This window comes from Notothenia rossii, assembly GCF_949606895.1.
Source record: "Notothenia rossii genome assembly, chromosome: 7".
Lineage (NCBI taxonomy): Eukaryota > Metazoa > Chordata > Actinopteri > Perciformes > Nototheniidae > Notothenia > Notothenia rossii.
Window position 1 is genome coordinate 82,075,301 of NC_136905.1, and position 20,765 is coordinate 82,096,065.

General features: G+C 41.1%; 1 protein-coding gene across 4 annotated transcripts in view; it reads right to left on the reverse strand.

Moving 5' to 3' along the window:
- LOC307047482 (uncharacterized protein) overlaps window positions 1-18,370 on the reverse strand; it is a gene marked incomplete at its 3' end in the record, with an annotated part of 20,983 nt that extends 2,613 nt beyond the window's left edge. The window contains exons 1-14 of one of the 4 annotated variants that reach the window (XM_079694482.1): window positions 18,027-18,365; window positions 13,977-14,081; window positions 12,136-12,210; window positions 11,879-12,042; window positions 10,140-10,233; window positions 9,870-9,986; window positions 8,411-8,529; window positions 8,171-8,295; window positions 6,969-7,198; window positions 6,269-6,470; window positions 4,060-4,228; window positions 3,347-3,451; window positions 3,162-3,212; window positions 766-988 (exon numbers count right to left, since the gene is read on the reverse strand). In XM_079694482.1, coding sequence (XP_079550608.1) covers window positions 766-988; window positions 3,162-3,212; window positions 3,347-3,451; window positions 4,060-4,228; window positions 6,269-6,470; window positions 6,969-7,198; window positions 8,171-8,295; window positions 8,411-8,529; window positions 9,870-9,986; window positions 10,140-10,233; window positions 11,879-12,042; window positions 12,136-12,210; window positions 13,977-14,081; window positions 18,027-18,147 — 1,900 coding nt within the window. In that variant the 5' untranslated portion in view covers window positions 18,148-18,365. Of the gene's footprint in view, window positions 1-765; window positions 989-3,161; window positions 3,213-3,340; window positions 3,452-4,059; window positions 4,229-6,268; window positions 6,471-6,968; window positions 7,199-8,170; window positions 8,296-8,410; window positions 8,554-9,869; window positions 9,987-10,139; window positions 10,234-11,878; window positions 12,043-12,135; window positions 12,211-13,976; window positions 14,082-18,026 lie in introns of those variants that run through there. The other 3 variants (XM_079694481.1, XM_079694483.1, XM_079694484.1) reach the window with 3 other exon arrangements.
- Window positions 18,371-20,765: the final 2,395 nt, after the last annotated feature.

The window sequence follows — 20,765 nt, forward strand, 5'->3', positions numbered from 1 at the left end:
GCGCTCATGTCACAAAATGAGATGCATTGTGGGACATGTAGTTTATGGGCAACGTGCTTCTGTACAGCGGCATGTAACCGTATAAATTATATTCTTTCAGAGCTCTTACGGGCCGCATCAAATGGGCTTTGAGTTTGACACCGCTGCTTCGGACAATCACCAGTGTGTTTGTTTCTTTTAAACTTTGTTTATTGGGTTTTTTCAACAGCATACAGTTATTCTACCAGAGCATGTATCAAAAGTAGGTAAACAAATAACAATGTCAATACTGCTTAACACCAGAGCAAACAAAATCCCACACAGACATACAAAAACAGACAAACAAATAAATTAATAGAAAACCAGTCAGCTAAAACAAAAATGTAAATAATAAACCCTAAATGTCAGTACGGCACCTCCTCCCTTCCAAAATGCAAAGGTTTAATCAGGAATGATTGGGAACTTCATCCTCTTAACAAGTTTGAAAAAAGGGCCCCATATTTTCCCAAATGTATTTGAGGAGACACTCAGAGAAAACCTAGTCCTTTCCATCTTTAGGGAAAAAAGGATGTCTCTTTCCCAGTGAGTATGAGATGGAGGTACAGTATCTTTCCATCTAATCAATATCAACCTTCTAGCCAGTAGGGTGGTAAAGGCTATCACGTCTCTCTTGGACTTAGGGAGGGAGGGTGGAGAGGGGGAGACCCCAAACAATGCAGTAAGAGCAGTGTGTTTGTTTCTAATGCTTTACATTCTAATGAGTGTTAATATCCGGTTCTGTCTCACCTGCTCGTTGGTGGGTCTGGATCTCCTCGAGGCCGCTGAGGGTCCGGAGGGAGCGTCGTTCTTTGAAGGCGACCACAGGAACACCGTCCTCCTCGTTGTTCAGGCCGGAGCTCTTGGTTCCCACCGGCAGCTTCACAGCCGCCTCGATAGAACCACGGAGAACCGGCTCTGTGTTCTCCTTTGGTTGGGCTTCATCTGGCAGAATCCTCGCAGGAACAGATTTCTGTGTTCAGAAGAATTCATCATCAGAGAGAAGACCCCTTAAAAGGTCACCTATTGAGCAAAATCCACTTCTTCATGTCTCTTCTACATCAACATGTGTCCCCTCTTCTTCTACATCAACATGTGTCCCCTCTTCTTCTACATCAACATGTGTCCCCTCTTCTTCTACCTCAACATGTGTCCCCTCTTCTTCTACATCAACATGTGTCCCCTCTTCTTCTACATCAACATGTGTCCCCTCTTCTTCTACATCAACATGTGTCCCCTCTTCTTCTACATCAACATGTGTCCCCTCTTCTTCATGTCTCTTCTACATCAACATGTGTCCCCTCTTCTCCATGTCTCTTCTACATCAACATGTGTCCCCTCTTCTTCATGTCTCTTCTACATCAACATGTGTCCCCTCTTCTTCATGTCTCTTCTACATCAACATGTGTCCCCTCTTCTTCTACATCAACATGTGTCCCCTCTTCTTCTACATCAACATGTGTCCCCTCTTCTTCTACATCAACATGTGTCCCCTCTTCTTCATGTCTCTTCTACATCAACATGTGTCCCCTCTTCTCCATGTCTCTTCTACATCAACATGTGTCCCCTCTTCCTCATGTCTCCTCTACATCAACATGTGTCCCCTCTTCTACATGTCTCTTCTACATCAACATGTGTCCCCTCTTCTCCATGTCTCTTCTACATCAACATGTGTCCCCTCTTCTTCATGTCTCTTCTACATCAACATGTGTCCTCTCTTCTTCATGTCTCTTCTACATCAACATGTGTCCCCTCTTCTCCATGTCTCTTCTACATCAACATGTGTCCCCTCTTCTTCATGTCTCTTCTACATCAACATGTGTCCCCTCTGTGTAAAGAGACTCTGAAAGTTTCAGGAACAAAGATTCTCTCTCTTTTTGATCCATTTCTATAAAAACCTGTCTGAAAATGAGCTGATCAGATTTTGGCCACTTTATGATGTCATAACGATGTGTTGTCTTGTGTAACCATTAGCCAATCAGCAACCAAGGTACCCCCCCCCCCCCCCCCCCCGCCCTTATCACCTGAATATCCTCCTAGAGCATCATTGAGTTCTTTGTAACCAAATGTCTCTCAGAGGGGCGTGGGGAGGGGCTCCTTATTTTCGTCTAAAGTAACAGACAGAGAATCAGCACTTTGGAAACAGGGCTGAAACAGAGGGGATTATGGGTAATGCTGCAATGATCTGCTTGGTGTTTCAGCCAATCAGAGACAGGCTCTGGATATATCTGACACCTGTGATATATTGATGAAAAACAGTATAATAGGGGACCTTTAATATCCTACCTGTAATGCTAAAATAACTCAGTAGGACTGTCACAACATCAGATCTCCATTACTCGATTACACAATAAATGCAAATACCTTTTTTTTTTTAAAGTGGGAAAAGAGGGTTAGTGCCTTGATCTACCAATCAGAGGGTTGGTGGTTTGATCACATGTCGACGTGTGCTTGGGTGAGATACCTAACCCTTAATTGACACAGTATTGAAAATATATGTAAGTCACTTAATGTTGTACACTTTCCTTAATCCACTTCCTGAAAGTCTTAGATAACAAAAATCAGGGTTGTCGCAATATCAGATTTTTTAATGAATGATTATTGTGTTAATAAAAGTTCTAATGTGTTCATTTTTTTGGGCAAATAGACTAAAACGCATAAAGCACAGGAGGAAAGAGTGTCTAACTGTATTTGAAACATGATGTCAATATTTCATTTGAATCATAACTACTGGTATATTACCGATGGAGGAATGAGTCCGTAACATTGTAACAACAATCGATATTGATATTGTATACTTAAGCAATAGCTCACGACAGGCCGTGGTATATGCTCATTATATCACAGCTAAGGGGCGTGGTTCGGCCCGACGGTATACTTTTTTTGCTCAGACGCAGACGGATACTAACTTGTTGTGAAAAGTAACTTACAATTCTACCCGTGGTATACGCTCAGTATATCACGGCTAAGAACCAATCAGATTGCTTGATTTGACTTGTCCGTTTTATAATGTGATATTTAGAATAAAAAAAAGATGAACCAGTTTAGTGAAAGAGAAGCTTTTAGAAACCGGAGTTGGTTGTTCGTGAATGCTGGATGTGTCTCATAAGAGCCCCTGGGGGGGGGGGGGGGGGGGGTGTACTCACTGTATCTGGAGAATCACTCCTTCTGGTTCTCCGCATGATCTCCTCAAGTCTCTGCAAAAGAAAACAGCTTTTATGCAAACACTGTCACGGCAGGACATTCAGTTTTTTTCAATGTGGATATAGTTCACGTTAAAGCACAGATAGTCGTTTAGTTATCTCTACGTTTGAATCGGATGTTGTCAAACCTTTTTCCTCACTTGCCGCGCTGCCTCCTCTTTCTGAGCGATGATTTCCCGCTCTTGTTTCAACTGCTCTGCTTTCGCCTTTTCTTTGGCTTGTTCCTCCTCTCTCTGGATCAACAGGGAAGATAATGAGTTTAAATAAAAAATAAATTATGTTGACATCCACCTTGACCCATTTTTAAATATATATATTCATTCACTTTGGTGTTTTCGAGCTAGGGGGGTTACTTTAAAACACGTTTTCTGTTAGAATGACAAATAACCTGTAAACAAAAAATGTAATAAGTAACCTTATCTAAGTACCACAATATCGAATACAATGGCAAGACAAGAGAACATTCCTATTTTACATATTTATTGAGCATATTTCAGTTTGAAGAGGCCCCATTTTCCCCTTTCCTGTAGTATGTTGTATAGTTTTTAGTGCATGCAAAGTTTCGGATCAGAATGACATCACTATGTAACACTCGTGCTCCTATTGGCTAGCGCTTCAACACATTGTACGTGATAGTCTAAGGGGCGGGACATCTCTTAGCAGTTGACCAATCACAACAGAGCCGGCCAGCCAACCAATCAGAGCAGACTGGGCTCTGGTTTCAGACAGAGGGCAGTTTGAGAACAATAAAGAGCTTTTTGAACATTAAAGCGTGGAGACATGTCCCAGGAGAGCCAATCTTGATTGATCTTTAAATCGATGTAATGATTGTGTTTCCCACCTGTCTCTGCAGCAGCACGGCCTCCTTCATGGCCTGAGCTCTTTCTTCCTCGGCTCGTTTCTGCTCCTCTTCCTCTCGTCTCTTCTTCTCCTCCACGAGACGCTGATCCTCGGCCTGCTGTCGCTGTCGCTGCTCCGCCCTCCTGCGATCCAGATCCTCACGACTCCGCCTGCAAGTTCATTCATTAAGTCATTGTCAAACTAAAATCTTAATAGCTAGTAATAGTGCATGAATAATAATTGTTAGGGATTCATTTTGTCTTACTCCTAGGAGTCTAACCTTTTCCAACCCTGAGTCTGTTATCTGTCTTAAGGAATGGGAAGTCTCAGCTATTGTTGACATTACCAGTTGTATGGCCTGTCGGTCACAGAGGGTTTTAGGACTGTGAGAACGCTGGCTTCTAAGCACCGCAGACAAGTGATTCAGTATTTACAGATGTTGGAGATATCTCCAGTGTTCCCAGGTGTTTACGCACCATCCCCCAATATGTGGAGGCCTATTCGAGAGAGAGGCTGTTCAGATTTGACATGGCAACCCACCAGGACAGTCAGAATCTCTGGCTGCTGTGACTTGTGATGTGAATTTCTCCGGCCGATACTTGTAATAAACATCAGTGTTTGACATCAAAGCTCCAACTCTCCTCGTGTCGAGTCCTGACTCTCCATTGCTGCAGAAGTTTCCTTTACAATAATAATAGATTCAATTTGTATAGCGCCTTTCAAGGGACCCAAGGCCGCTTCACATGGTGAACAAACAAACAAACAAACAAACAAACAAACAAACAAACAAAAGGGGCAAATAATAAAGTAAACATTTAATAAACAGCAGTAGGAGTGGAAGCAGGGGGACTGTGATGGGTTAGGGGTCAAAGGCCATGGTGAACATAGGGAATGAGTCCTAAAACCTGAGTCAGCATTTAGCACTTCTGGTTCCCATGTTCCCAAGTGTTTTTGGTTAGATGTCCATTGCATGTGTTTTATTTACATTATATCAACATTTCACAAGTAAAATATCATGTGTATTGTCTTTACTGGTATATAGCAGCACCCTTATTCCAAAATCTGTATAGAGTGGTGCAGGAATGAGTCCTAAAACCCAGAAATGACTTCCTGGACCCCTTGTCTCAAATTCAATTGTTTTTTTTAATGTGTTTTTGGTTAAGACAAGCTGAAGAGATTTCAACGTTTTGTTCTACTACATAGAATTGTCAGTAAATACCCAGCTGGTGAATTTAAAAACGGTGGTTGCTAACTAGTGTCTAAATGAGACGACTAAACGTCATCACGCCCAACATTAGCCGCCTTTAGCTTAGCGGTGGTGACGTGAAGTCATGTGACCTTGCTGTAGTTCCTTTATAGCCCAATATTAGCCGCGTTTAGCTTAGCGGTGGTGACGTGAAGTCATGTGACCTTGCTGTAGTTCCTTTATAGCCCAATATTAGCCGCGTTTAGCTTAGCGGTGGTGACGTGAAGTCATGTGACCGTGCTGTAGTTCCTTTATAGCCCAATATTAGCCGCGTTTAGCTTAGCGGTGGTGACGTGAAGTCATGTGACCGTGCTGTAGTTCCTTTATAGCCCAACATTAGCCACCTTTAGCTTAGCGGTGGAGACGTGAAGTCATGTGACCGTGCTGTAGTTCCTTTATAGCCCAACATTAGCCGCCTTTAGCTTAGCGGTGGTGACGTGAAGTCATGTGACCGTGCTGTAGTTCCTTTATAGCCCAACATTAGCCGCCTTTAGCTTAGCGGTGGTGATGTGAAGTCATGTGACCGTGCTGTAGTTCCTTTATAGCCCAACATTAGCCACCTTTAGCTTAGCGGTGGTGACGTGAAGTCATGTGACCGTGCTGTAGTTCCTTTATAGCCCAACATTAGCCGCCTTTAGCTTAGCGGTGGTTACGTGAAGTCATGTGACCGTGCTGTAGTTCCTTTTGACGTGAAGTCATGTGACCGTGCTGTAGTTCCTTTATAGCCTAACGTTAGCTTTTTACTTCAAAAATCATAAAGATGTGGAGATTATCCTGCTGAACAGAACATGTCAGTATCATAAACATGCTTATTTTAAGAAATATTCCTCAATGAAATGAAAAATCTCATTGCTTTTTGTAGAGGTAGCCCTTTCGACGCTTACTTCTGGGTCAGCCTGCTAAAATACGTCATGCCTGCCCCACTCTACTGTGTTTCTGTCTCTAAAGCAGAAATATTCCTCACCTCTCTGCCTCCTCTCTCTGCAGGTGCTCCTGCTCCTCTCTCTCTCGTTGTTGTCGCTCCTCTCTCTCTCGTTGCTGCCTCGCCTCTCTCCTCCTCTCAGCCAGGAGACGAGAGGCCTGCCCGGCGTCTGTGGTCCCGGCTGAGGGTCGACACGTGACTTCAGGAGGCTGGGGATCTGCAGGGAGAGGCTTTTGAGGAGGACCTGAAGAGAGAATAATATCACCTTTTGTAAGAGCCATTTAATAAAGTGTCATGTTTGGGTGCAAGTCGTCACAATGTTTAGTTTTTTCGCTGTGTGCCATTAGTGCGTTATTGTCCTATTACCTAGGGCACAGGTATTTAAGGTGTGTGTTGTCTCAGGATTGGGTGTGTCTGATCCCGGAAGGGCATATGGTTTTTGACCGTCTTAGCGCATGTGTGTAAGTATCGCATCGATTGTTTGTTCGGGAAATGAATTCAATCTGAAAGGAAATGCACTCTACTTTATTATGCACAACAAGAGACATCAAATGGATTATTCTATAACGAGCCTAACGATGCATCACTGAAGCAACAAACTAACTCATCCACACAGCATGGTGCGTCAGCCAGGTTATTATAAGTGTGAAAACACCCTTTAGTTATAGTATTAGGCTAAAGCTCCTACAACTCTAAAACACATTGAATGCCACTTGAACATAAAAGCATTTCTGTAGCTTACTTCTTTGTCTCGTTGTCTCTTTGTCGGGCAGGTTCAGACGTGGAGCCTCTGGAGGATTTCCCCCCCTCTCCTGCCCTTCAGAGGTTTTCCGGACGGGCCGTGAGTTCCCGGGCGAGAGAACAGAAACGCTCTCAGAAACGCTGTCAGAAACAGAAACGTCTTCCTCGGGAACAGACGGGAGCTCCAGCAGCAGCGGGGGGGAGTGACGGCTCATCGACCTTCGGGAGGACCTTTAAGATCCAGCAGGAAAACACGTCCCACTTTAATCATAAATAATAATAATAATAATAATACATTGAATTTTTATAGCGATTTTCCTAGAGCTCAAACACGCTTACTTTAGTCAGATTACTGTCACTTTATGTGAGTGAAGCCACAAAGTCCCTCAATATCACTATATGATAAAAAAAAAATATGTGAGGAATAGCTGGAGTTACCTGTACCAGATTGTTGGGATCTGACCAAAAGTGATTTTATATTTTAAATTATTTTTTTGAATTAATTTTACAATTTTCGGAATTTTGACTTTCTTCAGAATTCCGATTTTTTTTCAGAACTCCGACTTCTGTTAAGAGTTCTGACTTTTCCCAGAATTTTGAATTTTTTTGCTTTTTCAGAGTCCTCCGTTATTTTCAGAATTTACACTTTTATTAGAACTCTGACTTTTTTTCACAATTTTGACTTTTATCAGAATTCAAATCTAAAAGTTCTGAGAAAAGTCAGAATTCTGAGATTTTTTTTTTTTTATGAGTTCTGACTTTTTTCCGAATCCCAACTTTTTTTCTCCGAATTCCAACATTTTTCAAAATTCCGACTTCTTTTAAGAATTTTGATTTTTTTTTCACAATTTTGACTTTTATCAGAATTCAAATCTAAAAGTTCTGAGAAAAGTCAGAATTCAGAGATTTTTTTTTTCCTATGAAGTCTGACTTTTTTCCGAATCCCAACTTTTTTTCCCGAATTCCAACATTTTTCAAAATTTCGACTTCTTTTAAGAATTTTGATTTTTTAATAACCCTGATTTTATTTGGGAAAAAAAAAAGTTTCCAATTCTTATTCTTTCATAATTGTTTTGAAAATTATTATTCTTTACTTTTTTCAGAATTCTGAAATAATCCTTCTCACTCAGTAAAAAAAGTAATTCTACATATTACTGTAACTGTGTTATGAATGTACAGCAGGTGTGTTTTTCCATCACCTACCGTTCAGGTGAGGGAGAAGTCGTTCTGCTTAGTGTAACTTTGGCAGGTTTTACACTGGTGCTGACGGCAGGTGATTTAGTATTTGAGTTCTTCTTTTTTGTGTCTTTCTTGCTTGATGCTTCGATCTAAACAAGAAAAATAACAGTTTTGTTCTTCTTGCAAACTACAAATCGGGTTGTAAAAGCATACACTGAAACAAATCTTGGTTTTTATAAAAAATGAAGGAATAGCTGGACTTACCTCTGCCAGATTGCTGCTTCTGTGCTGGCTGTAGTTGGGGGAAACGGAGGGCCTGTGGTGGAGCTGCTGGGGTTTGTGAGGGGTGGAGTTGGTGGTTGAATTCATGGAGTGGAATGAAACTGCACGGCGACAAATATGGACAACTGAGCCAGTCATTTGTGCCATAATTATGAGAAATCGGAAGAAATACAATGCACAAATGGTAGTTATGGATTTGTGAATCGGCACGTAAACAGAGAGGAAAGATGAGCAGCTGTTAGTTGCAGGAGTATCTTACATAATGCACTTCATACAGTTAGCATTGCCATGATATTAAAGAGGACATATTAGCTATTTCTTTACATGTGCACATACTTTCAGGTATCTGGAAAGCCGCTTAGTTTTCCTTTTTATAATCGTTATATTTATTACCTTCTCTTACAACTTACTTTCTAATGTTGTTTACTTGTATATAGACTCTTCTTGCACTATTTCTATTGTATTTGTATTTATCTGCTTTATTTGTTCTATGTCCTATACAGTATATATGTTGCACTGTTGGAGGAGTCTACGTTTTTCATTGCCATATCTACACTTTAGCTAATGTGCAAATGACAATAAAGCCTTGAATTGAATTGTTTATGTTTGCACCAACATACCAATAGAGTGCTGCAGTGACGAGTCCTAAAACCCGGAAGTGAGTTAGCATTTCACCACTTCCTGCTCCCTCGTCTCAGAGCCAATGGGATTGCTCCATACCATTTTGGAAAATAGCTGGAAATCAGGTCTGTGGTTGACACAAATTTAAGAGACGGATCACGTTTTGTTCTAGGACATTAAATCCATCAGCAGTGACCCCTCTGGTGATTTCTGAAGAGTTTACGTGTCTGAAAAACGATGGTTGTTACCAAGTGGCTGAATAGGACTACAGAAGTCGTGGAGGTCGTTGTACGTCATTACGCCGAACACGTAAACACTCCTCTAAGTTAGTTTGCCCTGTTCTGCTTGAAAGCAAGTACCTGCCTCCTGCAGACTGTTCAAACAAACACTTCAACTCGTACCATTTCGAATCTGTGTGTTCGAATATGGATCTTAAGTTGGCGTGACGATGAAGCAGCGACCCTGCTGTAGTTCCTTTATAGCATAACGTTAGCATTTTGCTTCTGGCGATTACATTTATGAATTGAAAATTATAAAAGTAGGGTAGACATGTGGAAATTATCCGGCTGAACAAAACGTGCATTTATCAAACAGGTTCCTTTTCCACAGACCTTATTTCGAGCTATTTTCCAAAATCCTACGGAGAAATCCTGTTGCTTTTTTGTCGAGGGAACCAGCAGCTTCCTTCCGGGTCAATACGTCATCCCTGCACCGCTCTATTCATTGTCTGTGTAAGCGTACCTGGCAATAAACGTGATTCGGATTCTGATAATATGTCCTCTTTAAATCAGGGTTATTGTTATAGCTTGTGTTAGAGTACCTTCTTCTCCTGACTGACACCCAGCACTCTTGCTCCGGGCCAGATAAGAGCACGTGGGCGTTAGCAGGCGAATGACCAGGTTCTTCTCCCATGGTGTCAGAGGCAAGCGACGTGGAACTAGCATATATTGATCAGCGTAAGGTGTGGCAAAAAAAGATAAAAGGCACGTCCAAGAATTGTTAAGATATGGAGCACAGAAACTATTAAAGATGGTGTTAAGATTATGGGGAAGGGGAGAGAAAGTAGAAAGCATGTTTGTTTTGTTCTCACGGTTCTTGGTGAGCTTTCTTCCTCTTGAGTTTTGGCTCTGCTGGGCCCTTTGGCTCTTCTCCACTGTCCTCCGCACTGCAGATTCATATCGCTCCTTAAATATGGAAAACAAGTAGATGTTTGTCATAAACACAGAGCTGGGGAAGCATCGCATCCACTGCAAAACTCCCTTGAGAATGATTCAAAGCTCTGTGGAACCAAAAGACTGTTATATACATGTTTTTAGAGTGTACTACAGCTCAACAGTCTTGGAGTGATTGGAATAGTTTATGATATCATTAGGTTTTGAATACCATGTCTACCAACTATTAAACCATCAGAAAAGGTGCTTTTTGCGAGCTTCACTGCAGCCAAGATAATCCCATTAACACATGAACATCAGCAGGAGAGGACTCTTTAAAGTAGAGACACTACATACTGATATACACCTGAACATCAGCAGGAGAGGACTCTTTAAAGCAGAGACACTACATACTGATATACACCTGAACATCAGCAGGAGAGGACTCTTTAAAGTGGAGACACTACATACTGATATACACCTGAACATCAGCAGGAGAGGACTCTTTAAAGTAGAGACACTACATACTGATATACACCTGAACATCGGCAGGAGAGGACTCTTTAAAGTAGAGACACTACATACTGATATACACCTGAACATCAGCAGGAGAGGACTCTTTAAAGTAGAGACACTACATACTGATATACACCTGAACATCAGCAGGAGAGGACTCTTTAAAGTAGAGACACTACATACTGATATACACCTGAACATCAGCAGGAGAGGACTCTTTAAAGTAGAGACACTACATACTGATATACACCTGAACATCAGCAGGAGAGGACTCTTTAAAGTAGAGACACTACATACTGATATACACCTGAACATCAGCAGGAGAGGACTCTTTAAAGTAGAGACACTACATACTGATATACACCTGAACATCAGCAGGAGATAACTCTTTAAAGTAGAGACACTACATACTGATATACACCTGAACATCGGCAGGAGAGGACTCTTTAAAGTAGAGACACTACATACTGATATACACCTGAACATCAGCAGGAGAGGACTCTTTAAAGTAGAGACACTACATACTGATATACACCTGAACATCAGCAGGAGAGGACTCTTTAAAGTAGAGACACTACATACTGATATACACCTGAACATCGGCAGGAGAGGACTCTTTAAAGTAGAGACACTACATACTGATATACACCTGAACATCGGCAGGAGAGGACTCTTTAAAGTAGAGACACTACATATACTGATATACACCTGAACATCAACAGGAGAGGACTCTTTAAAGTAGAGACACTACATACTGATATACACCTGAACATCAGCAGGAGAGGACTCTTTAAAGTAGAGACACTACATACTGATATACACCTGAACATCAGCTGGAGAGGACTCTTTAAAGTAGAGACACTACATACTGATATACACCTGAACGTCAGCAGGAGAGGACTCTTTAAAGTAGAGACACTACATACTGATATACACCTGAACATCAGCAGGAGAGGACTCTTTAAAGTAGAGACACTACATACTGATATACACCTGAACATCAGCAGGAGAGGACTCTTTAAAGTAGAGACACTACATACTGATATACACCTGAGCATCAGCAGGAGAGGACTCTTTAAAGTAGAGACACTACATACTGATATACACCTGAACATCAGCAGGAGAGGACTCTTTAACAAAACTTGGGCCCCTAAAGACTCACTTTGTCCTCCTTCAGCCTCTGCTTGCGTTTCTCCTCGACGGCTGTTCGTTTCCTCTCCTCCTTCAGCCTCTGGTCCAGCAGTTTCTTCCTGCGCTCCTGTATCTGCAGCTCGTAATAACGTTGGGCTCGCTGCTCACGCTCCATCCGGCCATTCTCCCGAGAGGCTGCAGGAAACAGAGTGAACCGGTAAAAATAGATTGCACAGAGTTATGTGTGTCAATCGTACTAGAGATTGAGGTCAATGCATGAAAACGTACCCAGTAACCTCTGGTGCTCCTCTCGTCTCTCCCGTGCCGCTTTCAGACGCTCGTCAACATTCAGTCCATTGGAAACTAAAAAGTAAAAATGTGACTTTATAGCAGCGGTGGTACTACATTTAGTCAAGGACAGTACTTGAGAAGATGGCGCCGGTGATGATGGCTGCCGTGTCTTTGGCTCCTTTCACAACTCTGCCTTTTTTTCGTTTCAGTTCAGTGTTTGTTTACATTTCGATGTGTGCTTTTTACTTTGTCTGCAACATGCGAGCCGACCACACCAACCCTTCTATAAAGCACATCTCAAAACATTCTCTTGCACTATCGTATCTGTTTTATTTGTTTTACGTCCTATATATATTCATGTTGCTCTGTTGGAGGAGCCTGTGACTTAAGTGTTTCATTGCCATATCTACACTGTAGCTACTGTGCACATGACAATACAACCTTGAATCTAAACTATCCAAGTCCTTCTTCCACCTTGGCTTTATATTTAACATTATACTACACTGAACAAAAATATAAACGCAACACTTTTGTTTTTGCTCCCATTTTTCATGAGATGAACTCAAAGATCTAAAACATTTTCTATATACACAAAATAACAATTTCTCTCAAATATTGTTCACAAATCTGAAAGAATGTGTGATAGTGAGCACTTCTCCTTTGCCGAGATAATCCATTCCACCTCACAGGTGTGGCATATCAAGATGCTGATTAGACAGCATGATTATTGCACAGGTGTGCCTTAGGCTGGCCACAATAAAAGGCCACTCTGAAACGTGCGGTTTTGCTTTATTGGGGGGGTCTGGGGGGGTCCGAAAACCAGTCAGTATCTGGTGTGAGGGTTAGGGTTAGGGTAATGTTGTGAATTGAGTGGCCCATGGTGGTGGTGGGGTTATGGTATGGGCAGGCGTATGTTATGGACGATGAACACAGGCCACTCGATTCACAACATTACCCTAACCCTAACCCTCACACCAGATACTGACGGGTTTTCGGACCCCCCCAGACCCCCCAAATAAAAATAAAGCAAAACTGCACGTTTCAGAGTGGCCTTTTATTGTGGCCAGCCTAAGGCACACCTGTGCAATAATCATGCTGTCTAATCAGCATCTTGATATGCCACACCTGTGAGGTGGGATGGATTATCTCGGCAAAGGAGAAGTGCTCACTATCACAGATTTTTTCAGATTTGTGAACAATATTTGAGAGAAATGGTTATTTTGTGTATATAGAAAATGTTTTAGATCTTTGAGTTCATATCATGAAAAATGGGAGCAAAAACAAAAGTGTTGCGTTTATATTTTTGTTCAGTGTATTTGTACTTAAACAATATAAACAACATTTCTAAAAGGAAGTCATGCTGAAAGTACTTGAAAGCTGCTCATAAAAAGGTCCATTTAAGAGCTTTATCAATGTCAGGGAAAAATAGGACCCAAATTCAGATTGAGGAGAGAAGCGGGTTTCAAAATGAAACAAAAGGCGAGCTTTATTTACAAAAGCTGAAAAACATGAACCCGTGAACAGGTACTGTAGCACGAGGTAGCATCCAAACAAAAGGTGACTGTGACCAACATGAAGGGAGACATGAAAGACAAACAATGAACCAACACCGAACACAGGAAGACGCAAGACTAAATACAGGGAGGGCTAATCACGAGACGAGAAACAGCCGGGCAGGGGAGGAGAAACACAAGGGCAACAGGTGAACACAATCAGACACACCAGGGAAACTAACGACAGGAGGAAAACACAGGGAGAAAAGAACAGCAAAACAAAACACATTACCAGACACACAAAACTAAAACCGTGACATGACATAAGAATCGTTACAATCAAACCTGCGTTGGGCCGTGGAGATGCTGTGTTGCAGATTTCCGCAGCATTGTTGACGGAGCAGGCTGTTTTCTTTGCCTGTGAGTTTGGCTTGAGATAACCACCATTGTCTAAAAATGAGAGATGAAAAACAGAATGTTATTTGGTAAAAGAAACAACTCCATCAAGGCTTTGTTTCTCATGAACATCCTCACGAATATTTCTCAGTTTAAATACATGTCTGAAGGCCCTATTATGCTTTTGTCTTTTCCCTTTACTGTAGTAGTGTGTTATAAGGGTTTTTAATCACTATGGAACACTTGCGCTGCTATTGGCTAGCGCTTCAACACATTGTACGTGATAGGCTAAGGGGCGGTACATCTCTAAGCGGTTGACCAATCACAACAGAGCCGGCCAGCTAACCAATCAGAGCAGACTGGGCTCTGGTTTCAGACAGAGGGTGAAAAGAGGTGCTGCAGCACAGGCAGTATGAGAAAAATACACTACATACTGATATACACCTGAACATCAGCAGGAGAGGACTCTTTAAAGTAGAGACACTACATACTGATATACACCTGAACATCAGCAGGAGAGGACTCTTTAAAGTAGAGACACTACATACTGATATACACCTGAACATCAGCAGGAGAGGACTCTTTAAAGTAGAGACACTACATACTGATATACACCTGAACATCAGCAGGAGAGGACTCTTTAAAGTAGAGACACTACATACTGATATACACCTGAACATCAGCAGGAGAGGACTCTTTAAAGTAGAGACACTACATACTGATATACACCTGAACATCAGCAGGAGAGGACTCTTTAAAGTAGAGACACTACATACTGATATACACCTGAACATCAGCAGGAGAGGACTCTTTAAAGTAGAGACACTACATACTGATATACACCTGAACATCAGCAGGAGAGGACTCTTTAAAGTAGAGACACTGCATACTGATATACACCTGAACATCAGCAGGAGAGGACTCTTTAAAGTAGAGACACTACATACTGATATACACCTGAACATCAGCAGGAGAGGACTCTTTAAAGTAGAGACACTACATACTGATATACACCTGAACATCGGCAGGAGGGGACTCTTTAAAGTAGAGACACGACATACTGATATACACCTGAACATCGGCAGGAGGGGATTCTTTAAAGTAGAGACACGACATACTGATATACACCTGAACATCAGCAGGAGAGGACTCTTTAAAGGAGAGACACTACATACTGATATACACCTGAACATCAACAGGAGAGGACTCTTTAAAGTAGAGACACTACATACTGATATACACCTGAACATCAGCAGGAGAGGACTCTTTAAAGTAGAGACACTACATACTGATATACACCTGAACATCAGCAGGAGAGGACTCTTTAAAGTAGAGACACTACATACTGATATACACCTGAACATCAGCAGGAGAGGACTCTTTAAAGTAGAGACACTACATACTGATATACACCTGAACATCAGCAGGAGAGGACTCTTTAAAGTAGAGACACTACATACTGATATACACCTGAACATCAGCAGGAGAGGACTCTTTAAAGTAGAGACACTACATACTGATATACACCTGAACATCAGCAGGAGAGGACTCTTTAAAGTAGAGACACTACATACTGATATACACCTGAACATCAGCAGGAGGGGACTCTTTAAAGTAGAGACACGACATACTGATATACACCTGAACATCGGCAGGAGGGGACTCTTTAAAGTAGAGACACGACATACTGATATACACCTGAACATCAGCAGGAGAGGACTCTTTAAAGGAGAGACACTACATACTGATATACACCTGAACATCAACAGGAGAGGACTCTTTAAAGTAGAGACACTACATACTGATATACACCTGAACATCAGCAGGAGAGGACTCTTTAAAGTAGAGACACTACATACTGATATACACCTGAACATCAGCAGGAGAGGACTCTTTAAAGTAGAGACACTACATACTGATATACACCTGAACATCAGCAGGAGAGGACTCTTTAAAGTAGAGACACTACATACTGATATACACCTGAACATCAGCAGGAGAGGACTCTTTAAAGTAGAGACACTACATACTGATATACACCTGAACATCAGCAGGAGAGGACTCTTTAAAGTAGAGACACTACATACTGATATACACCTGAACATCAACAGGAGAGGACTCTTTAAAGTAGAGACACTACATACTGATATACACCTGAACATCAGCAGGAGAGGACTCTTTAAAGTAGAGACACTACATACTGATATACACCTGAACATCAGCAGGAGAGGACTCTTTAAAGTAGAGACACTACATACTGATATACACCTGAACATCAACAGGAGAGGACTCTTTAAAGTAGAGACACTACATACTGATATACACCTGAACATCAGCAGGAGAAGACTCTTTAAAGTAGGGACACTACATACTGATATACACCTGAACATCAGCAGGAGAGGACTCTTTAAAGGAGAGACACTACATACTGATATACACCTGAACATCAACAGGAGAGGACTCTTTAAAGTAGAGACACCACATACTGATATACACCTGAACATCAGCAGGAGAGGACTCTTTAAAGTAGAGACACTACATACTGATATACACCTGAACATCAGCAGGAGAGGACTCTTTAAAGTAGAGACACTACATACTGATATACACCTGAACATCAGCAGGAGAGGACTCTTTAAAGTAGAGACACTACATACTGATATACACCTGAACATCAGCAGGAGAGGACTCTTTAAAGTAGAGACACTACATACTGATATACACCTGAACATCAGCAGGAGAGGACTCTTTAAAGTAGAGACACTACATACTGACATACACCTGAACATCAACAGGAGAGGACTCTTTAAAGTAGAGACACTACATACTGATATACACCTGAACATCAGCAGGAGAAGACTCTTTAAAGTAGGGACACTACATACTGATATACACCTGAACATCAGCAGGAGAGGACTCTTTAAAGGAGAGACACTACATACTGATATACACCTGAACATCAACAGGAGAGGACTCTTTAAAGTAGAGACACCACATACTGATATACACCTGAACATCAGCAGGAGAGGACTCTTTAAAGTAGAGACACTACATACTGATATACACCTGAACATCAGGAGGAGAGGACTCTTTAAAGTAGAGACACTACATACTGATATACACCTGAACATCAGCAGGAGAGGACTCTTTAAAGTAGAGACACTACATACTGATATACACCTGAACATCAGCAGGAGAGGACTCTTTAACCTTATATGCATGGAAAAAGCTGCCTCCTCTCGAACAAACCATGGGATATAACAGTTTCTAAGACACAATGAGGTCACTACTGGACTCAAATGATCAAAATCATAAAATAAAAAGGACTTTTGCACCAATAATATTCACTCTGTTTCATTATTGATACCCGGAATGGGTAACATGAGTCTAATATAGAGAATCTGTCAAAGCGAAAATAGAAAATTGTCTTTTTTCTTTATTTCTGTTTTCTTGTTAGGCCTGTCCTGTGTTCTACTCAATAGTCCTTTGATATTTCAGACATCCTGCTATCTGTTAAAGCATCTTTTAGCACAGCAGATGATTTGAAGAGGTTGTGACGTATGAAGCTTGGACTTAGGTGGCCTTAGGGTCAGCTGCTAATGAAAGAGCCATTATAAACCGCCTGCGTATTAAAAGGCGAAAAGCACCTGACCGGTCCTCATGGAGATGACTCAAACAAGCAGAGAAACTAAAAAAGGGTCAAGACACAAGACTCATTTTCATAAATGCACAAGGCGAAAGGAAAAATCACATGCATCCCTTTAGGGTTGATGCTGATTATGCAACGTGTATAATGTCAACAGATGTATTCATATTTATGCTAAAACACAGAATACTGAATGATTTATCAGATGAACAAAAAAAACCTGCTGTATATTTTCTATGCATGCGTCATCAATATGATCAGATGATGTTATGATTCATGCTTTGCTTCAAGGAAAGGCTTGTTTAGAACATGCAAATCCTCCTTAAGTGAAAGCATTAATACAAACGACTCACCTCCTGCTTTTTCAGATGCGTTCCTCTTCCTCTGGCTCTCGATGGTTCGTGTAGAAAGCGGTCCTTGTGATGGAGGGATGTGTTTCTTCTGCACAGCCATGCTAGCTTTTGAGCCTGGCATACCACTGCTCTCCCTCTAAATACCCCTCCTTCCTCACCTCTTTTCTCTCCTCCTCCTCCTCCTCCTCTATTTCAAGATGCCTTCGGGTCTTCGCTCCTCCAGTTTTCTGTGCAGAGAGCTGCCCTCTGAATCAGCTGCTGTGCCTAATAACCCAAATAAAACAAATGATAACCTTGTCTAATTATACATTCATCCTGTCTCTTTAAGGCTAAGCAAGTCTGAAATATTGTCAAGAAAAAAAGGCTACTCCCCCTTTAAAGATCTGCTCTGCTTTACTTTTGCACATTACAGCCGTGTCACTTTAATTCCCCCGGCCACACCGCCTGCTTTCTGGATCGATGTGGCCAAAAGGATGCAGCATTTCCTGGGGATACAAAAAAAAAAAAATGCAAGCAAATCTGAGAGCTTGTATTCATGAATAATTACAATGAGAACGGTGGTATGAGATTCCAGTGACATACATTGCTTGGGCATTAACTCGCTCTGATGGAGGCAGTGTTCTTACGAGGCGAGGCAGAAACGTGAAGGGATTTTTTTTTTTTAACCCATGATTCCTCCCTGTTAGATTAAGGGAGAAGGGACCACTAGATGGAGGTATTTCTTTCTGATTGAGTCTGTGTTTCTTCAAATGGCTCCAGCTACACTCACACATTTATACACTTCTTTTTCCTTCAATTGTAAAGTATTTTTATTTTGGGACCAATGAGAGTGTTAATTTTGGCAGCTATTTTTGATTTAGTCTTTAGACGAAAATGGTTATTAGTTTTAGTCACATTTTAGTCCTTTTTATCCTTCATAGTTTTAGTCTAGTTTTAGTCGACGAAAAAATCATTACATTTTAGTCAACTTTTAGTCAAAATGTTTTCTCTCTTTAAACCAATTCAGTTAGGCAAATACAGGTTTCTGAAATTGGAATCAAGGTGAATTCGTAAATGTCCGATAGTCCACCATTAGCACCTTAGTCCCGTCTCGTCTCGTCAACAAAAACTAAATACATTTCGTGATAGTTTTTATTATCAAGAATCTATTTTTAGCTCGTCATCGTCTCGTTTTAGTCGGTCGTTGACGAACATTTTTCGTCATAGTTTTCGTTGATGAAATTAACACTGTTGGTGACCAAAAGCCAAATCTTATTTTCTTTATGCGGAACAAGGTTAGGTCAATTAAAACTTGACAAAAAGTGATTTTTGTTTTGACTTCTGAGATTAAAGTCTACATTCTGGCATTTATTTCAGAACTCACACAAAATGTCACATGTGGCCTTAATCCTCTTCCGTATCTTTACAACTGACAAATTGTTCTAAGGTGGTAAATTACGATTCAATGTCCATAACATTTGAATTTGTCTTGTACTGAGCACACATATTAAGAGATCTACCGTGAAAGCCTTCATCAAAACAAATACATAATACAACCTAAGATAATTTATGCAATGCTCTTTAATGAACCCCTGAGGTTAGGGAAATATTTAGCACAAGGGACAAACCTGAGGTCGGTTATACAACGGGACACAAGACAGTTAGGTAAGGATTCAAAAGTACAAATCAATCTTTGATATTTGATCATTTAGTATACTGAATACATCCACTGTTCACAATTTTCAGTGACGTCACCGTAGCCCCTTTTCAGACGCTTTTTCTTTTTTCTACCCGTTGTTTTCTGTGTGTTTACATGTTGTCAATGTACACTAGGGTCTTCCCCGACCTCTTGTCTCAGACCCTAATAAGCTTATTCTTGATGACCGTGACAACCTGATATGGGTATATGTGAGTACGTGTGCTGAGAGAGGAAGTTTCCGTACCTGCGGGTGAACCCATGGTCCCATGGGCTTGGTGGAACAAGTCGAATTTGAGTTGAAGCGTTTCCTTTCCATGCCATCTGAAGGTTTCATAATGCCGGTCTGTGTCGCTGCCACCATCTCCTGAGGGGGCGTCTGCTGCTTCCCACTGAATACAGCTGGTATTACCATCCGATTGGTCATTCCTTCCCAAAATCTCTGTTCTGTGTGAGCTGGGGTTGAAGAGGTGGATGTGCCAGAGGCTGACAGACTTCCTGGAGCCGTTTGAAATCTGCAAGTCCACAATAAAAAAGAAATAAAACAAATGGTACCAATTCAGGAGAGACAGGACTAAAACAAGAAGGTGGTTTAAAAAAAAAAAGCAATAATCCAAACAAAATGTTAGCGGGTTGTTAGAAGCGGCTGCTCGTGTCAATTCTAATAAAAGTTCCCTGTCATAACTTTAATCAAAAGAACAGGAACCTGCCAAATTAGTAAATTAGAGCAATTACATGTTTTTAATTCTAAATTCATTCTGATTTTATCACAGTACAAGCCCATGACAGGGCCGGGGAACAGTGTGTGACAATTAATTAAACCACAGGATGAATATTATTAGCTATGGAACATGTCTTGAACTCTCAAAAACAGTTTTATTCAAAGGATTCATTATTTTTATTTCATTCATTAGAGATTTAAAAAATAAAAATGTCTGAGAACTGGTGCATATTATACAAATGAATTGATGTGGTAACTTCCTGTCGTTATTAAAACACTCACATAAAGTACATTTGACCATCATCTCTAAAAGGGTCATTATACACTTGATGCCGACTGTAAA